The sequence below is a fragment of the Penaeus japonicus genome, unplaced genomic scaffold (assembly GCF_977035675.1).
Source record: "Penaeus japonicus unplaced genomic scaffold, GWHDUDI00000001_assembly GWHDUDI00000010, whole genome shotgun sequence".
Classification (NCBI taxonomy): Eukaryota; Metazoa; Arthropoda; class Malacostraca; order Decapoda; family Penaeidae; genus Penaeus; species Penaeus japonicus.
In genome coordinates this window covers 10,582,534-10,602,533 of record NW_028234412.1, presented here as the reverse complement: position 1 = coordinate 10,602,533, position 20,000 = coordinate 10,582,534, and the positions used below count along the sequence as shown (strand labels likewise).

Genomic DNA, 20,000 nt, shown 5'->3' with positions numbered 1-20,000 from the left:
TGATGATTCTCAAAGTAAGAGCCACACTGACATACAGTCTATCATGGAGATTGATCAATCATATCACGATTTGGGTTATATCTAGCTTATAAAAACTGTTATTAACTGCCTATTGTGCTTTGTACATGGCGATATGTGTTTAATCTACATTTGCTATGATAATTAAATAGGAAACAGGTTGAATTCGAAAGCGACATTTCCTTGGATTTTTTAAATGCTTCTAGTTGTTAACATTAATGTACATAAGAAAATATATGATTCAGTAGCGAAACCAACATTATGTAGGAACCAGTCAGCTTTTCAGATAGGGAAGTAGGGCGTCAATTTAGCATGCAGTAACTGAAATAATGAAAGTATAAATAATGATGATAATAATGATAATAATAGTAATAACAGTGATATAGATAGTAGTAGTAATAACAATAATAGTGACAATAGCAACTGTAATAACAACGATGAAAATATTAACTAGGACGATATGAGTAATAATGATGATAAAACAATAATCATAACTAACAATTTTAATATAAAAAGAAAACAACAACAACGGTCACAATGATGGTAACAATAATGATAGCGATAATAATGATATTGGTGACAATAGCGGTAATAAAAGTAATGATAATGACGATAATGATAAGAGTAATGACAAACAGGAAAACACAAAATGTAATGGTAACAACAATAATAATAGCAATGATGACAACCACAATAATAACAATAATGATAATACTAGCACGAATGCTAATGCTAATCATGTACTAATAATAATGATAATAGCAATAAATATGATAATGATGGTAATACTGATAGTAATAATAATGATGCTAATAATATTGATAGCAATAAAAACGATGATAATATTAACATTGATAACAGTAATAATGATAATATGTAATAAGAATGATGATAAAGATACCATACGGCAATGATAATGATTCTTATCATAATCATAATTTTCAAATAATTTTAGTGATAATTTCATTTGTAATTTCTAAAATCTTGAAGGAATGCGTTTGTAACATCACAATCCCAGCAAGTGATAAATTCTTGATAAGATAACGTCACAATTTCCAAATCAGTTGATGAAAGATTAATAGTGACTATACCGAGTTTTTTGAACATGTGGGAAAACTGAACAAATGCTTCTTATACTTTATTAATTTCTTTTAGTCATTGCAGGCCGTGTGGACCGCATGACCCACGCCTATCTTTTCCTAATGTGACTTTCCTAAATATTTACAGACTTTTCCTAAAAAGAACATAGGCGATCATAAAATCACACACCATAGACCTCCATCACTGAACGTAACAGCAGAGTAAAAAAAGAGAGAGACCAGAAGACGAAAACATGAAAAAAAAATAATCCACAAGAAAAGAGCAAATGAGAGTAATAAGAGAGAGAAATAAATGGGGGGGAAAAGTAAAAACAGCCGAGCGACATCTTTCTTGACGCAGCGCACACACACATATTCTTGGGTGCGCGTCGCCCTCGGGTCTTCAGTCTCGCGTGTGTTGTGTCGTGGTGAGAGCGCCGCCCATCCTTTCCTAACGTCGAAACGCCTCAATCACTCCGATAACGAGCGATTCCGATCTGTTACGCGAGATTCGGAATATCGCAGCGGTTTCCTTACGCACGAGGTCGCGAGGGTTAGATATGGTGTGTGTGTGAGATTGCAACTTGAGAGAAAACGCGGTTCGTATGAGGAGTCGCTCATTGGAAGAAGCGCAGGGCGTCGTCTGCATGTTTACATAGCGCAGTTTGCGACGCGTTCCTCCCCCTTCGATATTCGTAACCTCACAGAGCAGCAGGAAAACACGGCGAAGACAAGCAAGGAAACATGGGCAACATACACACCGTCGGACCAAACGAAGCACTTGTGGTGTCAGGTATGTATGTGTATTGACTGGAGATTCGGGTTAGGCATAGCAGAGGCCTAGCTGGTGTACTTGTTCGTACTCTGTACTCTGGCTTGGACTTCGGCTCACGTCAGTTTTTCTCGGAAAGACATTTGAATTAATGTTTTACAGTACAAGTGAAAGCATTTTATATAGGACTATTTATGAATATACTCACGTGTTTTGTTGTTCGGAGTTTGCGTTTATCCAAGTTTTGATAGTCGAACTTAAACTGTCTAACACTGCGAAAGTAAGCTAACTTGATGCCGGATTATATTGCACTGCGTGCAATTGAATTATCATGCATATAAAGTCTTGTCGGGCAAGCATAGGTTAGGGTGAGTCCACGTGCACTGACCTACCGTACCACGCCATGTTTTGAGTCCAAGATCTTACCGTATAACTGGCGTGAACGGCCAAAGGCTTCGACGAAGACGAAACTCTCCCAGTGCCACCCGCTACAAAATAGTCGTTCAAAAGGGAGCTTACATGCGATTTTAAATTCTCGGAAAAAGCCGTTAACAGCAAACAGAAACAAATTGCTACGGCAGACATACGCAGGAAAACAAACAGACTGACAATGACAAACTGCCAGGCAGACAGACAGACAGACAGACAGACAGACAGACAGACAGACAGACAGACAAGCAGGCAGGCAGGCAGGCAGGCAGGCAGGCAGGCAGACAGACAGACAGACAGACAGACAGACAGACAGACAGACAGACAGACAGCAGGCAAGCAGACAGCAGGCAGGCAGGGAGGGAAACAGGCAGACAGGCTGTCAGGGAGACAGGCTGGCAGGCAGGGAGGGAGATAGCCTGGCAGGCAGGGAGGGAGATAGCCTGGCAGGCAGGGAGGGAGATAGGCTGGCAGACAGATACATTGAAATAAGAGATGGCAAGCAAAAAATCCTGTTTTCCTCACTACAGAAAAACATACACATCAGTTGCAGTATGAGCAAGGGTCGCTTAGTTTTGGATTCGCTTATGTGAGATTGAGCATGTATGTAAAATATACATATATGTGCGTGTGCGTGTGCGTGTGCGTGTGCGTGTGCGTGTGCGTGTGCGTGTGCGTGTGCGTGTGTGTGTGTGTGTGTGTGTTTGTGTGTATATATATGTATTCATATATATGTGTTTCCTTACTCGATTGAGAACGTGTTTATTTTTCTTTAATGGCAACATGCGCATACTCAATTTTTAGATGATTATGTTTTTTACTCGATGAAAAAGTGTCATTCATTTATTAAAGGAGGAGGATATGACTCAGAGTGAAAATATTCATTCTCGGTATGTAATTACGTAATTTGTTTCACCATACGTACTATGTATGCAGGTATACGATTGTATACTTACTCTTATACATGTACATCCACAGACTCGTATAGTATCAATAGGGAAAAAAAGAAAAGAAAAAAGTCGGTTAATAAAATTACTCACAAAATGTGATATTGCAATGGAGAATGATAATGAGATAAGCCATGATTTAGGTGTTTTAAGTGACGTAAAGTGTTAAGGCTTCAAAGTGTGAAGAGAAATCGTTAGCTCGCATGTTGTATGTATATGTGTTCATATTAGGACAGAAATGGTGACCAGTTTTCTTTAGCGAATGTTAGGTAACTCGGCAGGAAAGGGGAAGTAGGGACTCAGGGAGACAGCGATTAGGGTGCTGGGAATGCGGTAGCCCTTAAATGAGAATGGGTTAGATATGGCGGAAATCGATATTCTCCAAATGTAGGCTTATCTGCTAGTGGATGGACACGTGGGAAAGGTAATAGAAATAGTTGAGATATGGGAGTAATGTAATTTTCTTCCTATTTTGAATGGGTCTCGGCTTACAAGACCACAAGAGCCTCGATATCACGAACTGGCACCTTTTAAGAGCGACAGAGGAGTTTTCATCCCGGAATGGTATGCGCGGGTTTCGGGTGAACTCTGGGTGTTGGGAGTTGGTGTATAAGGGGGAGGGAAGAAAGTGGGGAGGAGGGGAATGTGGAGGGAAATAAGGGGTAAGGAAAGGTTTGGAAGAAAATAAGGGGGAGGGATCGGGGTGTGTGTGTGTAAGGAAGATAGTTGTAGAGAGGGGTGTGTGTGTGGGGGGGGAGATGGTGATGAGTTCCACATGTTTTAGTGGTGGTAGTGGTCGCATTGGTATGCAGGACGAGAGATGCGTTGTTGTTGAGCAGAGAATAGTGTTGATTTTGTGTGTGCATGTGGTCCCGAAAGTTTCGTTTCGGCTTTACTTGCGCTAAGAATTAGATGCACGGAAATGCAATTACCATGATTCATTTATGAAAATGTGTTTGCGTTTAAATTATGTAAGTTTCATAGTATACACTAGATGAACCAGTGATATACTTCTTATATAAGTATGCGATGTGGGTACAGAGGATACTAAGAAAAAACTCAAATACCATTTGTTATAGAATTGAAACTCTGATGCAATCACATTAATACACAAATCACAACGGTTTTCATTTGTATACATGTAACCAGTAGCAGGTAATGGGAAAGAGGGACAGGTGGTTTCCAGAGGAGGAGAAGAAAGGGGAAGAGGGTAAGGGTTAAGAAAAGGGATTTGGAGAAAGCAATAAAGTGAGTGAAAGAGAGAGAGAGAGAGAGAGAGAGAGAGAGAGAGAGAGAGAGAGAGAGAGAGAGAGAGAGAGAGAGAGAGAGAGAGAGAGAGAGAGAAAAGAGGATTGACAGAGTTGTGTGAGAGAGAAGGAAAATAAGGAGAAAACGAGGGAAAGAGTGAAAAAAAGGGAGAAAGAGAGCGGGAGTACAAATAAAACTAGCAGACAAGCAGACAGACAGACAGACAGACAGATAGACAGACAGACAGACTGGCTAACTGACAGACAGATAGACAGACAGACAGACTGGCTAACTGACAGATAGACAGACAGACATACAGACAAACAAACAGGCAAATAGACAGACAGACAGATAGACAGAAAAGAGAAACAGACAGATACACAAGAAGCATATAGCTAAAGATGGTGCGAGAATCTACAGGTGATCCACTGGTGACACAACAGGTGGTTCAGTTATTTCAGCTGGTGCAAGGAGCTACTCATTACAGGCCGTCATTTCAGACTGTATGTAGTACGACATTAGGAGAGAATCGAGAGGGAGAGCGAGACGGAAAGAGAATGAGAATGAAAAGATGGAGAATTATTAACGGGAAAGAGAGGGAGAGAAGAGAGAAAAATGTGAAAGATTTTGGAGATGGAAAGTGTAGAAGAATGGATAAAAGAGGAGTTAAGAGAAAGGAGAGAATGAGGAAAATGAGGAAAATTACGTACGTTTACGATGTGGGTGTGGTCATGGAGTCAGGTGATAGGGTGGGGACGCACACACGCACACACGCACATGTGTATTCCCAGGCTTACACGAACGCGACCGCATGCATATATGCGGTAAACAGTTCTGGTAAACAGTTCTGGAAATGATTTTGTATACATGTGTACATAAAGACACTTATAGATAAAAAATAGATAAACCTATCCATGCACACGCACATGCACACACTCACACTCACACTCACACTCACACTCACACTCACACTCACACTCACACTCACACTCACACACACACACACACACACACACACACACACACACACACACACACACACACACACACACACACACACACTCACACTCACACTCACACACTCACACTCTGACACACTCACACACCACACACACACACCACACACACTCAACCACACACACAAACACCACACCCACACACCACACCACACCACACACACACACAATCACACACAAACACACACACATCTACACACACACACACACACACTCACTCAAACACACACTCAAACACACATACACATCTACACACAAACACACACACATCTACACACACAAACACACACACACTCACTCAAACACACACACACACAAACACACACACAACCACCCACACACTCACACGCACACATACACACACACACTCACTCAAACACGCTCACTCACACACACCCACACACACACACACGCCACACACACACACACACCACACACACACATCACACACCACACACCACACACCACACACCACACACACACACCCACCACACACACCCACCACACACACCCACCACACACACACACCACACACACACACACACACACACACACACACACACACACACACACACACACACACACACTCACACTCACACACTTACATTCACACACACACACACACACACACACACACACACACACACACACACACACACACACACACACACACACACACACACACACACACTCACACTCACACTCACACTCACACTCACACTCACACTCACACTCACACTCACACTCACACTCACTCACACACGAACTCAAACGAAATTATATAAAGTTATTTTCGCGCAATACAACCCCACCAACTCCACCATATGCCTCATGACCGCGACCCACTTCGTCTACGCGTAGGGGCCTAGTTCTCGTCCTCCCTTCCCCCTGTAACCCCCCCCTCCCCCTCCCCCATTCCTCCCTTCGGCACCCACTTCACCGTCATAAAATTTTCCCAACCCAGGTTCACTATTTCACTGTAGGCTCCCATAGTATTATCATAGGTTAATGTGTCAGTTTAATTTGTAAAAGATATAGATAATTTTCAGAATATCGATGGGGAAGGAAGGGGGCGTGTCCTTTGAAAATGGGAAGGCAAAACTGTACTTTTATGAAGAAAAATGACCGTTTGTAGGTTGTCTGCGACGAATGCCAGCCAGCAGAGATTACTTTTGTTTTATCTCTTCTTTCTCTCGCTCTCTCATACTTACACCATCTCTCTCGCTCTCTCTCTCTCTCTCTCTCTCTCTCTCTCTCTCTCTCTCTCTCTCTCTCTCTCTCTCTCTCTCTCTCTCTCTCTCTCTCTCTCTCTCTCTCTCTCTCTCTCTCTCTCTCTCTCTCTCTCTCTCTCTCTCTCTCTCTCTCTCTCTCTCTCTCTCTCTCTGGCGAGTACATATGAAAGTACATGTGAGTTCATGATCGTGAGCATTGGTTAATTGTACTGGTAAATCCAGTATCAGCCCACATTCTTGGATATATTTTTACATTAATTCTTTTAGCAGTATCCGGCGTAAATCCCCCACCGGAAATTTGGAAATGCTCGTGTTAATAAGTCGTTTCATGGTCATACAGGTTGGTTAGTTGGTTGGTTGTCTTTTGGGGGGTTGGTTGGTTGGTTGACAGACAGACAGACAGACAGACAGACAGACAGACAGACAGACAGACAGACAGACAGACAGACAGACAGACAGACAGACAGACACACACAGACAGACAGACTCACACACACAGACAGACTCACACACACAGACAGGCAGACTGACAGTCTGTCAATCAATCAGTCAGTCAGTCAGTCAGATCAAAGGTTATGAGGCAAAGGTTAAGCGTATTTAAATGTTCTGGGTCATACCTAAGGCGTTTAAATAGACAATCCCCATGGCAGGCAGTCGCACACACGCAGACACAGACGCAGAAGCAGATGCTCAAACACGCATGCACGCACGCACACAGGCACTCACGCACACGCACAAGCACAAGCACACACACACACACACACACACACACACACACACACACACACACACACACACACACACACACACACACACACACACACACACACACACACCAATATGACCATCAGCAAGGTCATATTGGTGCCATGGCGCCATTGACTTTGAGATTAGAACTTACTATAAGTTCTACGGTCAAGTCAATTGCATGCTGGGTCGTCTTGCATACGTATTGCAGTCAAATATGCGATCCTTGCCAATGAATGGCGCGTTGGTTTGTATGTATGCGTGGACACGTGTGTGTGTGTGTGTGTGTGTGTGTGTGTGTGTGTGTGTGTGTGTGTGTGTGTGTGTGTGTGTGTGTGTGTCTGTCTGTCTGTCTGTCTGTCTGTCTGTCTGTCTGTCTGTCTGTCTGTCTGTCTACCTGCCTGTGCATGTGTATTTGTATAAACTCATACATACTTATATTCAACCCATTCACCCGTCCGTCCGTCCGTTATCAATCCATCCATCTATCCATCCATCCATCCATCCATCCATCCATCCATCCATCCATCCATCCATCCATCCATCCATCCATCCATCCATCCATCCATCCATCCATAATGTATTCCTAATGTACATATACTGAACCTTTATTTAACGGGATGGAATGCGCTGTGTGTTTGACCTTGAAACATCCTTGCACTTGGGGTAACTAACAGCGTCTCTCTTTACGTTCCAAGTGATCATGTTAACCAAGTTGCAAGGACCTTCCTAAAAACAAAACGTAGAATATTGCTAAGATGTATAAATGGTGCTTTTGTGTGTGGGTAGTAGAGAGATAAGAGATAGTGAAAGATGTATTCCCCAAAGTACAACTTTTCTAAGCCCTCCCCAAACCCCGCCTCCTTCTGTTCGTGGCTCCACCTACCTGGACACGCCCTCTGTAGTTCTATTGCGGTTTTGTCATTCTTATTTATTTACATTCTCATATGCGAAGATAAAATGAGAATTGATACCAAAAGATTATGGTATTTTTCATAGACTCGAGTGTTGTTTTCGTCTTATCTTTTAAACGGAAAATTAATAAGGAATATGTTACTTTTATCGCAGAACAGATAGTGCCGTCAACTGTTTATCTTGAGTGAGGGAAAAAATAAAAGGCATTTAAGTGACTGAAGGTGAAAATAATCAATAGGAATATGTCAGAACAAGGTAGTTTAAACGAATGACGGCGGGAGTGAAAGATCGCGAGCGAGCGTGTGCCTGTATTTGTGTGTGTGAGAAAGAAGGAAAGAAGGAAGGAAAGAGAGAAAGGAAGAATGAATGAAAGAAAGGGAAAAGGAAAGGGAAAGAGTAATGCAGTTCCAAAGAGAGAGGAGCAGACAAGAACCTTGCGAACGAACGACTGCCCGAGCGACTGGCTGAGCGGCCCAGGGCGTGGACTGGTGACATTACGGGCCGACTGAAATAACCCGCGTAGCGCCAGAGTGTCGAGACTTCCCGCCCGCTGCCTTATTGATCTCCGCAGCGCCGCCCTTCCCTCCCGGCCCGCCCACAGTGCCATATACTGCCCACAGTCCCATAGCCCGCCTATCCTCCCTTCGCGCTGTGCCTTAACTCCTCCCACAGTTCCTCGCCACGCCCGTTCAAGCCTCTGCCAAGACCTCGTGCTTAAACGATGGCAATAAATCGTTATTTCTCCCAAATCGAAAATCTTGTCCGGGGTCGTGTTTTGTATGTGTGTCGAGGATTTCGCCACTTGTCGAACCTGTCTTGCCACTCGCTCTCCGTGTTAGGTTTACTCAGTTTTTTTGTTTTTTTTCTAATAGATGTTTTTCTTTTACGTTTTACCTTTAGTAATGCTCTTGTGATTGGTTATACGTCTCTGGGGCTTGTGATTGGCTGCTGACTGTTACCCGCGTGTTGGTTTTTGCTTTGAACTGGATTGAAGATGCAACAAATAAATTTAGATGGATAGGTGTTCCACAGGTTGCTTCGTGATTTTTTTTATCTTTCTGTTTGGAAATATAGTTTTTAGACGAGAGAACTTCCTGATTCAAAAAATAAATAAATAAATAGATAACAGATTGAATTCGACAAATGTTTTGTGCTGAGTCACGAATGTTGGACAGGAATCACTCTGCAACACGCCATACTGATGCGGGTGGCAATGAGTAGCCAAACTTACACTTTGACAACAAACCTTTAGTTATCGCACAAATCCCACCGGTTATTTCCGTTCTTTGTTCTCTACTTTATTAGTCAATACAATTTTCTCATGTCAACAATTTACTGATATTGTTTGAGACTTCCGCCGTTCGAAACCCCGCCCACCCCTTTTTTTTCTCTGTACTGAATGCGGCTTCTGCAGCCTGTCACGGGCGGCCGATACCGCGAGCTATGTGCTGGCACGGGTTGAGCGACGAATCTATGGAGCGCAGACAAGTGGAACAGTCGCGGTGTCTGCTCAGTATCAGTGTCCTACTCATTTCCTTCGATTCAACTTCCCGTCCCCTACGCAATGTCCTGTTCAACATCTGTGTCCTACCAGATTTCCTTGGCGATTCACCAAGCTGTTTCCTACTTAGTGTCCGGTTCAACATTGGTGTCCTACTGCAACTCGCAATCCCCCTTATTCGGCCGCTGTGTCTGTCCTCCTGTCCGCTCGTTCGTGATCTATTTTGGCAGAGGTTCCTGACGATAGCCCGAGGTCTTGGCCACGCCACGTCCTCTCTTAGTAACCGTGTTATAATATGTAACAATAAGAAGGGGAGATGTGAAGATGACACTTCTCGTCTACTTTTTCTTCCTCCTCGTCCTCCTCCTCCTCCTCTTCTTCTCTTCATCATCACCTTCTTTTTCTCTTTTTTTCTCTTTCTTATATCCCATAGAAAAGAGATTAGGAAAGAAAAGAATAAGAAAAAAAAGGGTGGTGTTGCTTGCGTCTCACTTGCGATTCGGGCTTGTCCAGAGAAGATAATATGACGGAGATAAGGAGGGAGGGGGGAAGAGGAGTGGAGGAGGGGGAAGGGATTGAGAGGGAGGGAGGAGGAGATGGGGATGGGAGTAGGTTGAGGAAGAAGGAGGATGGGAGTAGGTTGAGGGAGAAGGAGGATTGCAGGTGAGGGAGAAGGGTGATGGGGTTAGGATGATGGTTGGATGAAGGAGTAGGATGACGGAGGTTGGATGAAGAAGAAGTATGACGAGGGTAGAATGAGGGAGAAGTATGATGGGGGTTGATGAGGGAGTAGGGTGACGGGGTTGAATGAGGGAGAAAAATAACGGGGGTTGGGCAAGGGAAAAGTATAATAGGGGTAGCATGATGAGGAAAGTAAGGTTGTAGGATGAGGGAGATGGATGATGGTGGGCAGGGGTAAGAGGAGAAGGGGAGGGGGGGGGGGTGACGGAACTGAGGTAGTTGGAATGCAGGGGCAAGGGAGAGGGACCGTGACGTGTATGACGCTTGTTATTCGCCCACACAGAATTTATGATAATCTGAATATTTGTGCATGTTTTGTCCATCTGTTGAACAGTTGATGTTTGTATATTAGCTTAATTTTTACATAAGATAAAATAAAACTTATTGTCATATATGAAAGGGAAACAAATGCTTGTTGGCTCTATTTCTTTCAATATTTTTATTTTGGATAATGTCCAAGTAAAATAATAAAGGAAGAGGACCAAACATTATTTATGTGAAAGCAAATTAACAGCCGGAGCTCCTGTTAGTCTAACAGGCTATGCGGAGCTTGCGTCTCACTCTCCCTCTCACTCAACGCTGCTCTCTCCTTTCTGTCGAGAGCTCTCCCTTCCCCCACCGAAGGGCCTCTCCCCGGGGCCTCTTAGCACCTGCAGAAGGACGGATATTCTTCTTCGCACGTTTTAGTTTTTTTTCTTTGCTTGGTTTGTTTATTTCCTATTTATTTTTTCTTCTTCGTTTTCTTTTTCCTTCTCATCATCACCATCCTCGGAGACAGAGACAACTATGGATGCAGACAAACGGACACAGAGACACAGACACCCCCAACAGAGAGAGAAGATAGAGACAGATCAACAGAGTTCATAATGACAAATAAAAAAAAACAGGTAAAAATAAATGAAACTGAATAATTTCACAACGCAGCAGATGTAAATGACGCGTTTTGAATTACTCCGTCTTCAGAACTACATATTACAACAAACTTGTCATCTGGTGCCCGTGACCTGTCGCTCGTTATCCACATAATAAACGTTATTGCGACATTAGATAATTTGAAGCTGCCCGACACGGTGTTCATGTTCTCCGTCGCGATGTATGTGGCTTCCATCATGTTCCTCTGTTTAATCCTTCATGGATCACTTGGGCTCGCTTCCAATCCAATAGGTGTCCCACTTCATCTACGTGTACCACCATGGCGTTAGAAGTTCTGTGGCGGCGGATGTCAGCTCGATATTCGCTAATTATGGTCCTGAAACCACGTCCTGTTTCACCATAGTACTCATTCTCACACCCGCTGTATGGTATGTAGTATCAGGTGCTGGAAGGATTTTTGTTGGACGGCTGTCTGTCTGTCTCGTACAAGGTCACCTGATTTTTTTTATCATACGTATTGGTGATCTTAATGGTGTTTCCGAAATGCTTACTACAGACAGACAGAGAGAGATTGGAGAGAGAGGCATTAGAGGCACCTAATGCGATGTCAGGTAGTAAAAGGAAGTAGTTAGGTGAGGACCAGGAAGATCAAGAGATGCTCAAGGAAGCGGTTTAGGCGACGAGTTGAAAGCAAAGGAAGGAAGAGGCAAGTGGGGGTGGGGTGGAGGAAGGAAGAGGGGGGGAGGGATAGGGATGTAGGCGAAGTTCTCTCCTTTTTCTTGGCGAAAGAAAGAACCGAGGAGAGAGAAGAGGAAGGAGGAATGGCAGAAGAAGATAAAGACGGAGATAGAATAGAAGGCGAAGTGCTGTCGGAAGAAGGAGAAATAAGGAGAAGAAGAAGATTAAAATAAGAAGAAAAAGAATAAGATGTTACGAAAAATATAAAGAAAAAAATGACAAAGATAAAAAGTAAAAAGGAAGAAGAAAAAAACAAGAAAAGCATTCACAAATATACGTACGTTTTTGGTGTCCAGTTAGATTGGGAGAGTGAGTAGACCTTGAGTGATTGAGTAGTGAGAGAAGGAGGGCAGGAAGTGGAGAGAGGAGGAATGGAGCGATAAAAGTGGAGAGGAGAGGAGAGGAGAGGAGAGGAGAGGAGAGGAGAGGAGAGGAGAGGAGAGGAGAGGAGAGGAGAGGAGAGGAGAGGAGAGGAGAGGAGAGGACAGGACAGGACAGAAAAGAAAAGAAAAGAAAAGAAAAGAAAAGAAAAGAAAAGAAAAGAAAAGAAAAGAAAAGAAAAGAAAAGAAAAGAAAAGAAAAGAAAAGAAAAGAAAAGAAAAGAAAAGAAAAGAAAAGAAAAGAAAAGAAGTGGAAAGAAAAGAAGTGGAAAGAAAAGAAGTGGAAAGAAGAGGAAAGAAGAGAAGAGAAAAGGAGAGAAGAGAAGAGAATAGAAGTGGAAAGAAAAGAAGTGGAAAGAAAAGAAGTGGAAAGAAAAGAAGTGGAAAGAAAAGAAGTGGAAAGAAAAGAAGTGGAAAGAAAAGAAGTGGAAAGAAAAGAAGTGGAAAGAAAAGAAGTGGAAAGAAAAGAAGTGGAAAGAAAAGAAGTGGAAAGAAAAGAAGTGGAAAGAAAAGAAGTGGAAAGAAAAGAAGTGGAAAGAAAAGAAGTGGAAAGAAAAGAAGTGGAAAGAAAAGAAGTGGAAAGAAAAGAAGTGGAAAGAAAAGAAGTGGAAAGAAAAGAAGTGGAAAGAAAAGAAGTGGAAAGAAAAGAAGTGGAAAGAAAAGAAGTGGAAAGAAAAGAAGTGGAAAGAAAAGAAGTGGAAAGAAAAGAAGTGGAAAGAAAAGAAGTGGAAAGAAAAGAAGTGGAAAGAAAAGAAGTGGAAAGAAAAGAAGTGGAAAGAAAAGAAGTGGAAAGAAAAGAAGTGGAAAGAAAAGAAGTGGAAAGAAAAGAAGTGGAAAGAAAAGAAGTGGAAAGAAAAGAAGTGGAAAGAAAAGAAGTGGAAAGAAAAGAAGTGGAAAGAAAAGAAGTGGAAAGAAAAGAAGTGGAAAGAAAAGAAGTGGAAAGAAAAGAAGTGGAAAGAAAAGAAGTGGAAAGAAAAGAAGTGGAAAGAAAAGAAGTGGAAAGAAAAGAAGTGGAAAGAAAAGAAGTGGAAAGAAAAGAAGTGGAAAGAAAAGAAGTGGAAAGAAAAGAAGTGGAAAGAAAAGAAGTGGAAAGAAAAGAAGTGGAAAGAAAAGAAGTGGAAAGAAAAGAAGTGGAAAGAAAAGAAGGGGAAAGAAAAGAAGTGGAAAGAAAAGAAGTGGAAAGAAAAGAAGTGGAAAGAAAAGAAGTGGAAAGAAAAGAAGTGGAAAGAAAAGAAGTGGAAAGAAAAGAAGTGGAAAGAAAAGAAGTGGAAAGAAAAGAAGTGGAAAGAAAAGAAGTGGAAAGAAAAGAAGTGGAAAGAAAAGAAGTGGAAAGAAAAGAAGTGGAAAGAAAAGAAGTGGAAAGAAAAGAAGTGGAAAGAAAAGAAGTGGAAAGAAAAGAAGTGGAAAGAAAAGAAGTGGAAAGAAAAGAAGTGGAAAGAAAAGAAGTGGAAAGAAAAGAAGTGGAAAGAAAAGAAGTGGAAAGAAAAGAAGTGGAAAGAAAAGAAGTGGAAAGAAAAGAAGTGGAAAGAAAAGAAGTGGAAAGAAAAGAAGTGGAAAGAAAAGAAGTGGAAAGAAAAGAAGTGGAAAGAAAAGAAGTGGAAAGAAAAGAAGTGGAAAGAAAAGAAGTGGAAAGAAAAGAAGTGGAAAGAAAAGAAGTGGAAAGAAAAGAAGTGGAAAGAAAAGAAGTGGAAAGAAAAGAAGTGGAAAGAAAAGAAGTGGAAAGAAAAGAAGTGGAAAGAAAAGAAGTGGAAAGAAAAGAAGTGGAAAGAAAAGAAGTGGAAAGAAAAGAAGTGGAAAGAAAAGAAGTGGAAAGAAAAGAAGTGGAAAGAAAAGAAGTGGAAAGAAAAGAAGTGGAAAGAAAAGAAGTGGAAAGAAAAGAAGTGGAAAGAAAAGAAGTGGAAAGAAAAGAAGTGGAAAGAAAAGAAGTGGAAAGAAAAGAAGTGGAAAGAAAAGAAGTGGAAAGAAAAGAAGTGGAAAGAAAAGAAGTGGAAAGAAAAGAAGTGGAAAGAAAAGAAGTGGAAAGAAAAGAAGTGGAAAGAAAAGAAGTGGAAAGAAAAGAAGTGGAAAGAAAAGAAGTGGAAAGAAAAGAAGTGGAAAGAAAAGAAGTGGAAAGAAAAGAAGTGGAAAGAAAAGAAGTGGAAAGAAAAGAAGTGGAAAGAAAAGAAGTGGAAAGAAAAGAAGTGGAAAGAAAAGAAGTGGAAAGAAAAGAAGTGGAAAGAAAAGAAGTGGAAAGAAAAGAAGTGGAAAGAAAAGAAGTGGAAAGAAAAGAAGTGGAAAGAAAAGAAGTGGAAAGAAAAGAAGTGGAAAGAAAAGAAGTGGAAAGAAAAGAAGTGGAAAGAAAAGAAGTGGAAAGAAAAGAAGTGGAAAGAAAAGAAGTGGAAAGAAAAGAAGTGGAAAGAAAAGAAGTGGAAAGAAAAGAAGTGGAAAGAAAAGAAGTGGAAAGAAAAGAAGTGGAAAGAAAAGAAGTGGAAAGAAAAGAAGTGGAAAGAAAAGAAGTGGAAAGAAAAGAAGTGGAAAGAAAAGAAGTGGAAAGAAAAGAAGTGGAAAGAAAAGAAGTGGAAAGAAAAGAAGTGGAAAGAAAAGAAGTGGAAAGAAAAGAAGGGGAAAGAAAAGAAGGGGAAAGAAAAGAAGTGGAAAGAAAAGAAGTGGAAAGAAAAGAAGTGGAAAGAAAAGAAGTGGAAAGAAAAGAAGTGGAAAGAAAAGAAGTGGAAAGAAAAGAAGTGGAAAGAAAAGAAGTGGAAAGAAAAGAAGTGGAAAGAAAAGAAGTGGAAAGAAAAGAAGTGGAAAGAAAAGAAGTGGAAAGAAAAGAAGTGGGCTTCCAATTCGCTTACTTAAAACGTTTAAGGATCTATCATTTCATCTTCTATTCCCGAAAATGTTGTTGTTGGTTTTTATTGTTATTATTATTATTATTGTTATTACTATTATTTCTATTATTACTATTATTACTATTATTACTATTATTATTAATATTATTTATATTATTACTATTATTGTTTTCATCATTATTGATATTATTATTATTCATTATTATTGTTATTGTTATTATTATTATTATTATTATTATTATTATTATTATTATTATTATTATTGTTTTCGTTTTGTTATTATTATTATTTTCGTTTTGTCACCGTTACTATTACTGATACTGCTCCTATTACTATTAATGTAGCTGTGAATTCCCCAGGTCATTTGTAAGGATAAGATATCAAGCGTCACGTGATCAACATTCGTGTGCCTCGACCCCTCAGCCAAGAATCATCAGTCATGCATTTATGTTTATTTATGCATCGTGCGCTATTCTCTTCGCCATTCTTGGTTCTCTAACGGGTCTCAGGCATAGATGTAACTGCGGTATCTCTGTGTTGAAAGGCATGAATGAGAATAAAGGATTCCACAATGGAAGATATGCGGTGAAGTTTTCGATAGTGCATCTTTATCTGAAACACCACAACTTCATAATACAATATGTTTTTATCTGTTTTCCATTTTTTTTTTACGAACGAAAAGGGTCGCGCAAGCATTAGTACACCTTTCTCCCTTCCCCAACGACTGCATGAGCTTGCCCGCTGTGCTTCTGAAGCGTCCACACTTCCACGTGATCTGGACCGGTCGTTGTTCCCGCGCTCGATAAATCAATGGCTGCGGAACGGCTAGTGTTACGCGGAACCTTGCTCTCCCCGCCGCGCCGTCCAGTCCATGTGTTCGCGCGAGAACAGGTGTCTCGTGGATGGCTGTCGGAAACTTATGCATTGAGGGTGGTTTCAACTACAGTTGAGAGAAGATTGAATTACCAAATTGTGTGTTTTTTTTTAATATAATTGCGAGAGCGTAAGATAATGACGTCATTATCGTATTGTACTGGTTAGCGGGGTTGGGCCTGGCTTTGTGCAGTGTATGTTGTTCATGGCATTTAGCTGCCGCGCGAGTTGCAAGCTTTGTCTGGATTTCCTTCTCTGCGTAGAATAACGGGCATTTGCTTCCACTCGCCGAAGAACTATTATGATTTCGCAAATGGCGAAGGGCTCGAAAGTGGATTCAATGCGAGTTCACTAATAGGAGTTCATCGACATTCAGAAAGTTGAAGCAGTATTTTATTTTTGAAAGATGCATTCGTAAATTTAACGCTAATTTTTATATCGGGAATCTGTCTGGGCATCATTATAGAGTTTAGAAGAAACCATTCGAGAGAAGGATGAAAAAAAAGAAAAATCTTTCGAGTGTTAAGGAAATGGATCACTTTTTTGGTGGGCGGTCGGCCGGAGATTATGTTAGTGATTTATTAATTACGAGTTGATTTATTCATCATTTATATATTTCTTATTATTTATTTATTACCAATTAACTTAGATGTTTTTGTTCAATTCATCGGTTTGTTTTTTTTTTTTTTTTTTTTTTTTTTTTTTTTTACGTTATCGATTTATTGCTCCGGTATATGGCTGCGGGTGCATCAGGTGTCGCAAGCGGAATTTTTTTGCGGCGCCGTCCTGTTCATCGGCGTGATGTCGAGATAATGGAGGGGGAAGGATAGGAAGGGAGGGAGGGCATACATATATATGTATATATATATATATATATATATATATATATATATATATATATGTATGTATGTATATGTAAATATATATGTATATGTATATGTATATGTATATGTATATGTATATGTATATATTTATATTTATATTCATATTTATATATATAGTAGGTATATACATATGAATATTTAAATATGTATCCATAAATATAAAAATGAATATTTACATAAGTAAATGTGTGTGTGTGTGTATTTAATTGTAGCTCCCTCCCCCCCATCCCTCCTTCCCCCCCTTCTCTCTCTCTCTCTCTCTCTCTCTCTCTCTCTCTTCTACCATTCGCCTCTCTCTCGCTCCTCCTCATCGTCTATTCTCTCACTCATCCTCGCATCTCCCTCTCTCCCTCTTCTCCTCTCTCTCCATCCTCTCACCCGCTCTTCTCTCTCGTCTCCTCACCCCTCTCCCTCTCTCCTCTTCCTTCTCCCATCTCCCTCACTCCCTCTCCCTCTCCCTCTCCCTCTCCCTCTCCCTCTCCCTCTCCCTCTCCCTCTCCCTCTCCCTCTCCCTCTCCCTCTCCCCTCTCCCCTCTCCCCTCTCCCTCGCCCCCTCTGTATATATAGAGAGAGAGACATAGACATAGGCATAGACAGAGACAGAGACAGAGACAGAGACAGAGACAGAGACAGAGACAGAGACAGAGACAGAGACAGAGACAGAAACAGAGAGACAGGCAGATAGACAGAAAAATAAATATATGAATTTATGTATAATACACGTATACATAAACATGTATATTAACAGAATTATATTTAGCTAGAGAGGTGCTGCCGATTTTTTTTATCTACTTTTATTAGTTATGGTCACCTCGTTTACTGCCGTTATCAAGGTTTAGAGGATTATCACCCTTGTAGGCAGACCTAGATGCGTTATCTAGAGAGCTGTATCTAGAGAATGAGGAGATCTAGAGCGGCGCCATTTGCAAAACGGGAGTGAAATATTTTTAGACCCGGGTCTCTTCTATTCCCATTTTTGACTCATATTCTTTTGGGATTCAAGTGGCCCCCGCCCCCACCCCCACCCCCACCCCCACCCCTCAAAAAAAAGAAGAAGAAAAAACAACAACAGGAGTCTAATTACATGGGTTAACTCGGTGGTTCTTTTTCGGAGTGCAAACAGTACGAGTAGGTTAAGCCGCGGCTTTACAAAGAGGAGATCCTGGCAAAGCGCGGGGAGAGAGGGCGTGAGTTTCCGAGTTGACTTGTGGCTGCCTACTTGAGGAATTCTTATTTAGGCATGGGAAGGGGAGGAGGGGGGAGGTTAGGGGGGGGGGATAGCAGAGCGTGAGGGCGGGAGGTGGGAGGGGGAGAGAGAGGGGAGGGGAGGGGGGGGGGGGGGGGGGGGGGGGGAGGGGAGGGTAGGGGGGGGTGAGGGGTGGGGGTGGGTGAGGGGAGGGAGGGAAAGAAAGGGATAGGGAGAGGGAGGGAATGGGAGGGGAGGGGGAGGGGGAATGGAGGGGAGGGGGGGGAGGGAGGGGAGGGGAGGGGAGGGGAGGGGAGGGGAGGGGAGGGGGGAGGAGAGGAGAGAGAGGAGAGAGGAAAGGGGGAGTAGATAGGAATGAAAGATAAGAAGCAGAAGATGGAAACATTTTTGTACACCAGAGCAGTCACTTTTCATTGACAGACAGGTAAATTGTCAGGTATTCGTTATCAGTGACGTTTTTGAGTACGTGATCAACTCCCCTGTGTGTTATCGACGCCGGGCTTGTACACTGAGTGTTGGAATCACGTGGGGCTGCGGGAGGGAGTGTGACGAAATCTGACATAAGTTAAATCTGGGTGTGAAATAATCGGGCAGGTGAAGAATGTCAATTGATCCATACCGGAAGAACTAAGATACAATTAAAGGAATTTGAACTGTAAATCTGATATATAGTAAGATATAATATAAATATAATATATTATGTATATATTTGATATATATATGTATATATCATATATATATATCTATATATATATTATATAGTGTGTGTGTTGTGTGTGTGTGTGTGTGTGTGTGTGTGTGTGTGTGTGTGTGTGTGTGTGTGTGTACATATGTGTGTATATGTATATATGTATATATATATATGTTTACATACATATATATATGTATATATATATGTGTATATATGTATATATATGTATATATATGTATATATACATACACATGCATACGCATACACATACACTTACACTTATACTTACACTTACACATACACATACACATACACATACACATACACATACACATATACATATACATATACATATACATATACATATACATATACATACACTTACACACACACACACATACACATGTGTATGAGTGTGTGTGTACAGATGCATTAAAATGTGAATTTCCACCCGTCATCCTCGGCCTTGGCTGAAGACGCGAGGCGCGGGTTGTCAGAGCGGAGAAGCCTCGCGTTGCTCGTGTCCCTAGCCTCGTGGCCAAGGGAAGGAGCGAGGGACTCGGTGCGTTCGAGGGCCAGAGGGCAGAAGGTGGAGGAGGAGGGGCGAGAGGGGAAATAAGGGCAAAGGGAAAGAAGGAAAGGAAGGGGGTTGACACAGCCTGCTCTCTCCCGCTGAGTCACGGCTGCGTAAGGTGGTGCAACTCCTCAATGGCAACTTGGGGACATGGGGATGGGGGAGGGTGGTGGTGGCGGAGGGAGGGGGCGAAGGGGGGGGAGGCTCGTGTGGTTGTCAGTGCTTCACGTTTCTTTCTCCTTAATTCTTTTTGTTTTCCTTTTGCTTCATTTTATCATTCACCTTCTTTTTTCTTTCTCTCCTTCTT

The 20,000-nt window shown here is 41.7% G+C and overlaps 1 protein-coding gene across 1 annotated transcript in view; it reads left to right on the top strand.

The window, feature by feature from the left end:
• Positions 1 to 1,465: 1,465 nt before the first annotated feature.
• Flo2 (flotillin-2) overlaps positions 1,466 to 20,000 on the top strand; it is a 42,251-nt gene continuing 23,716 nt past the window's right edge. Inside the window, exon 1 of the mRNA XM_086540649.1 lies at positions 1,466 to 1,890. Coding sequence (XP_086396775.1) covers positions 1,842 to 1,890 — 49 coding nt within the window. The 5' untranslated portion in view covers positions 1,466 to 1,841. The remainder of the gene's footprint in view (positions 1,891 to 20,000) is intronic.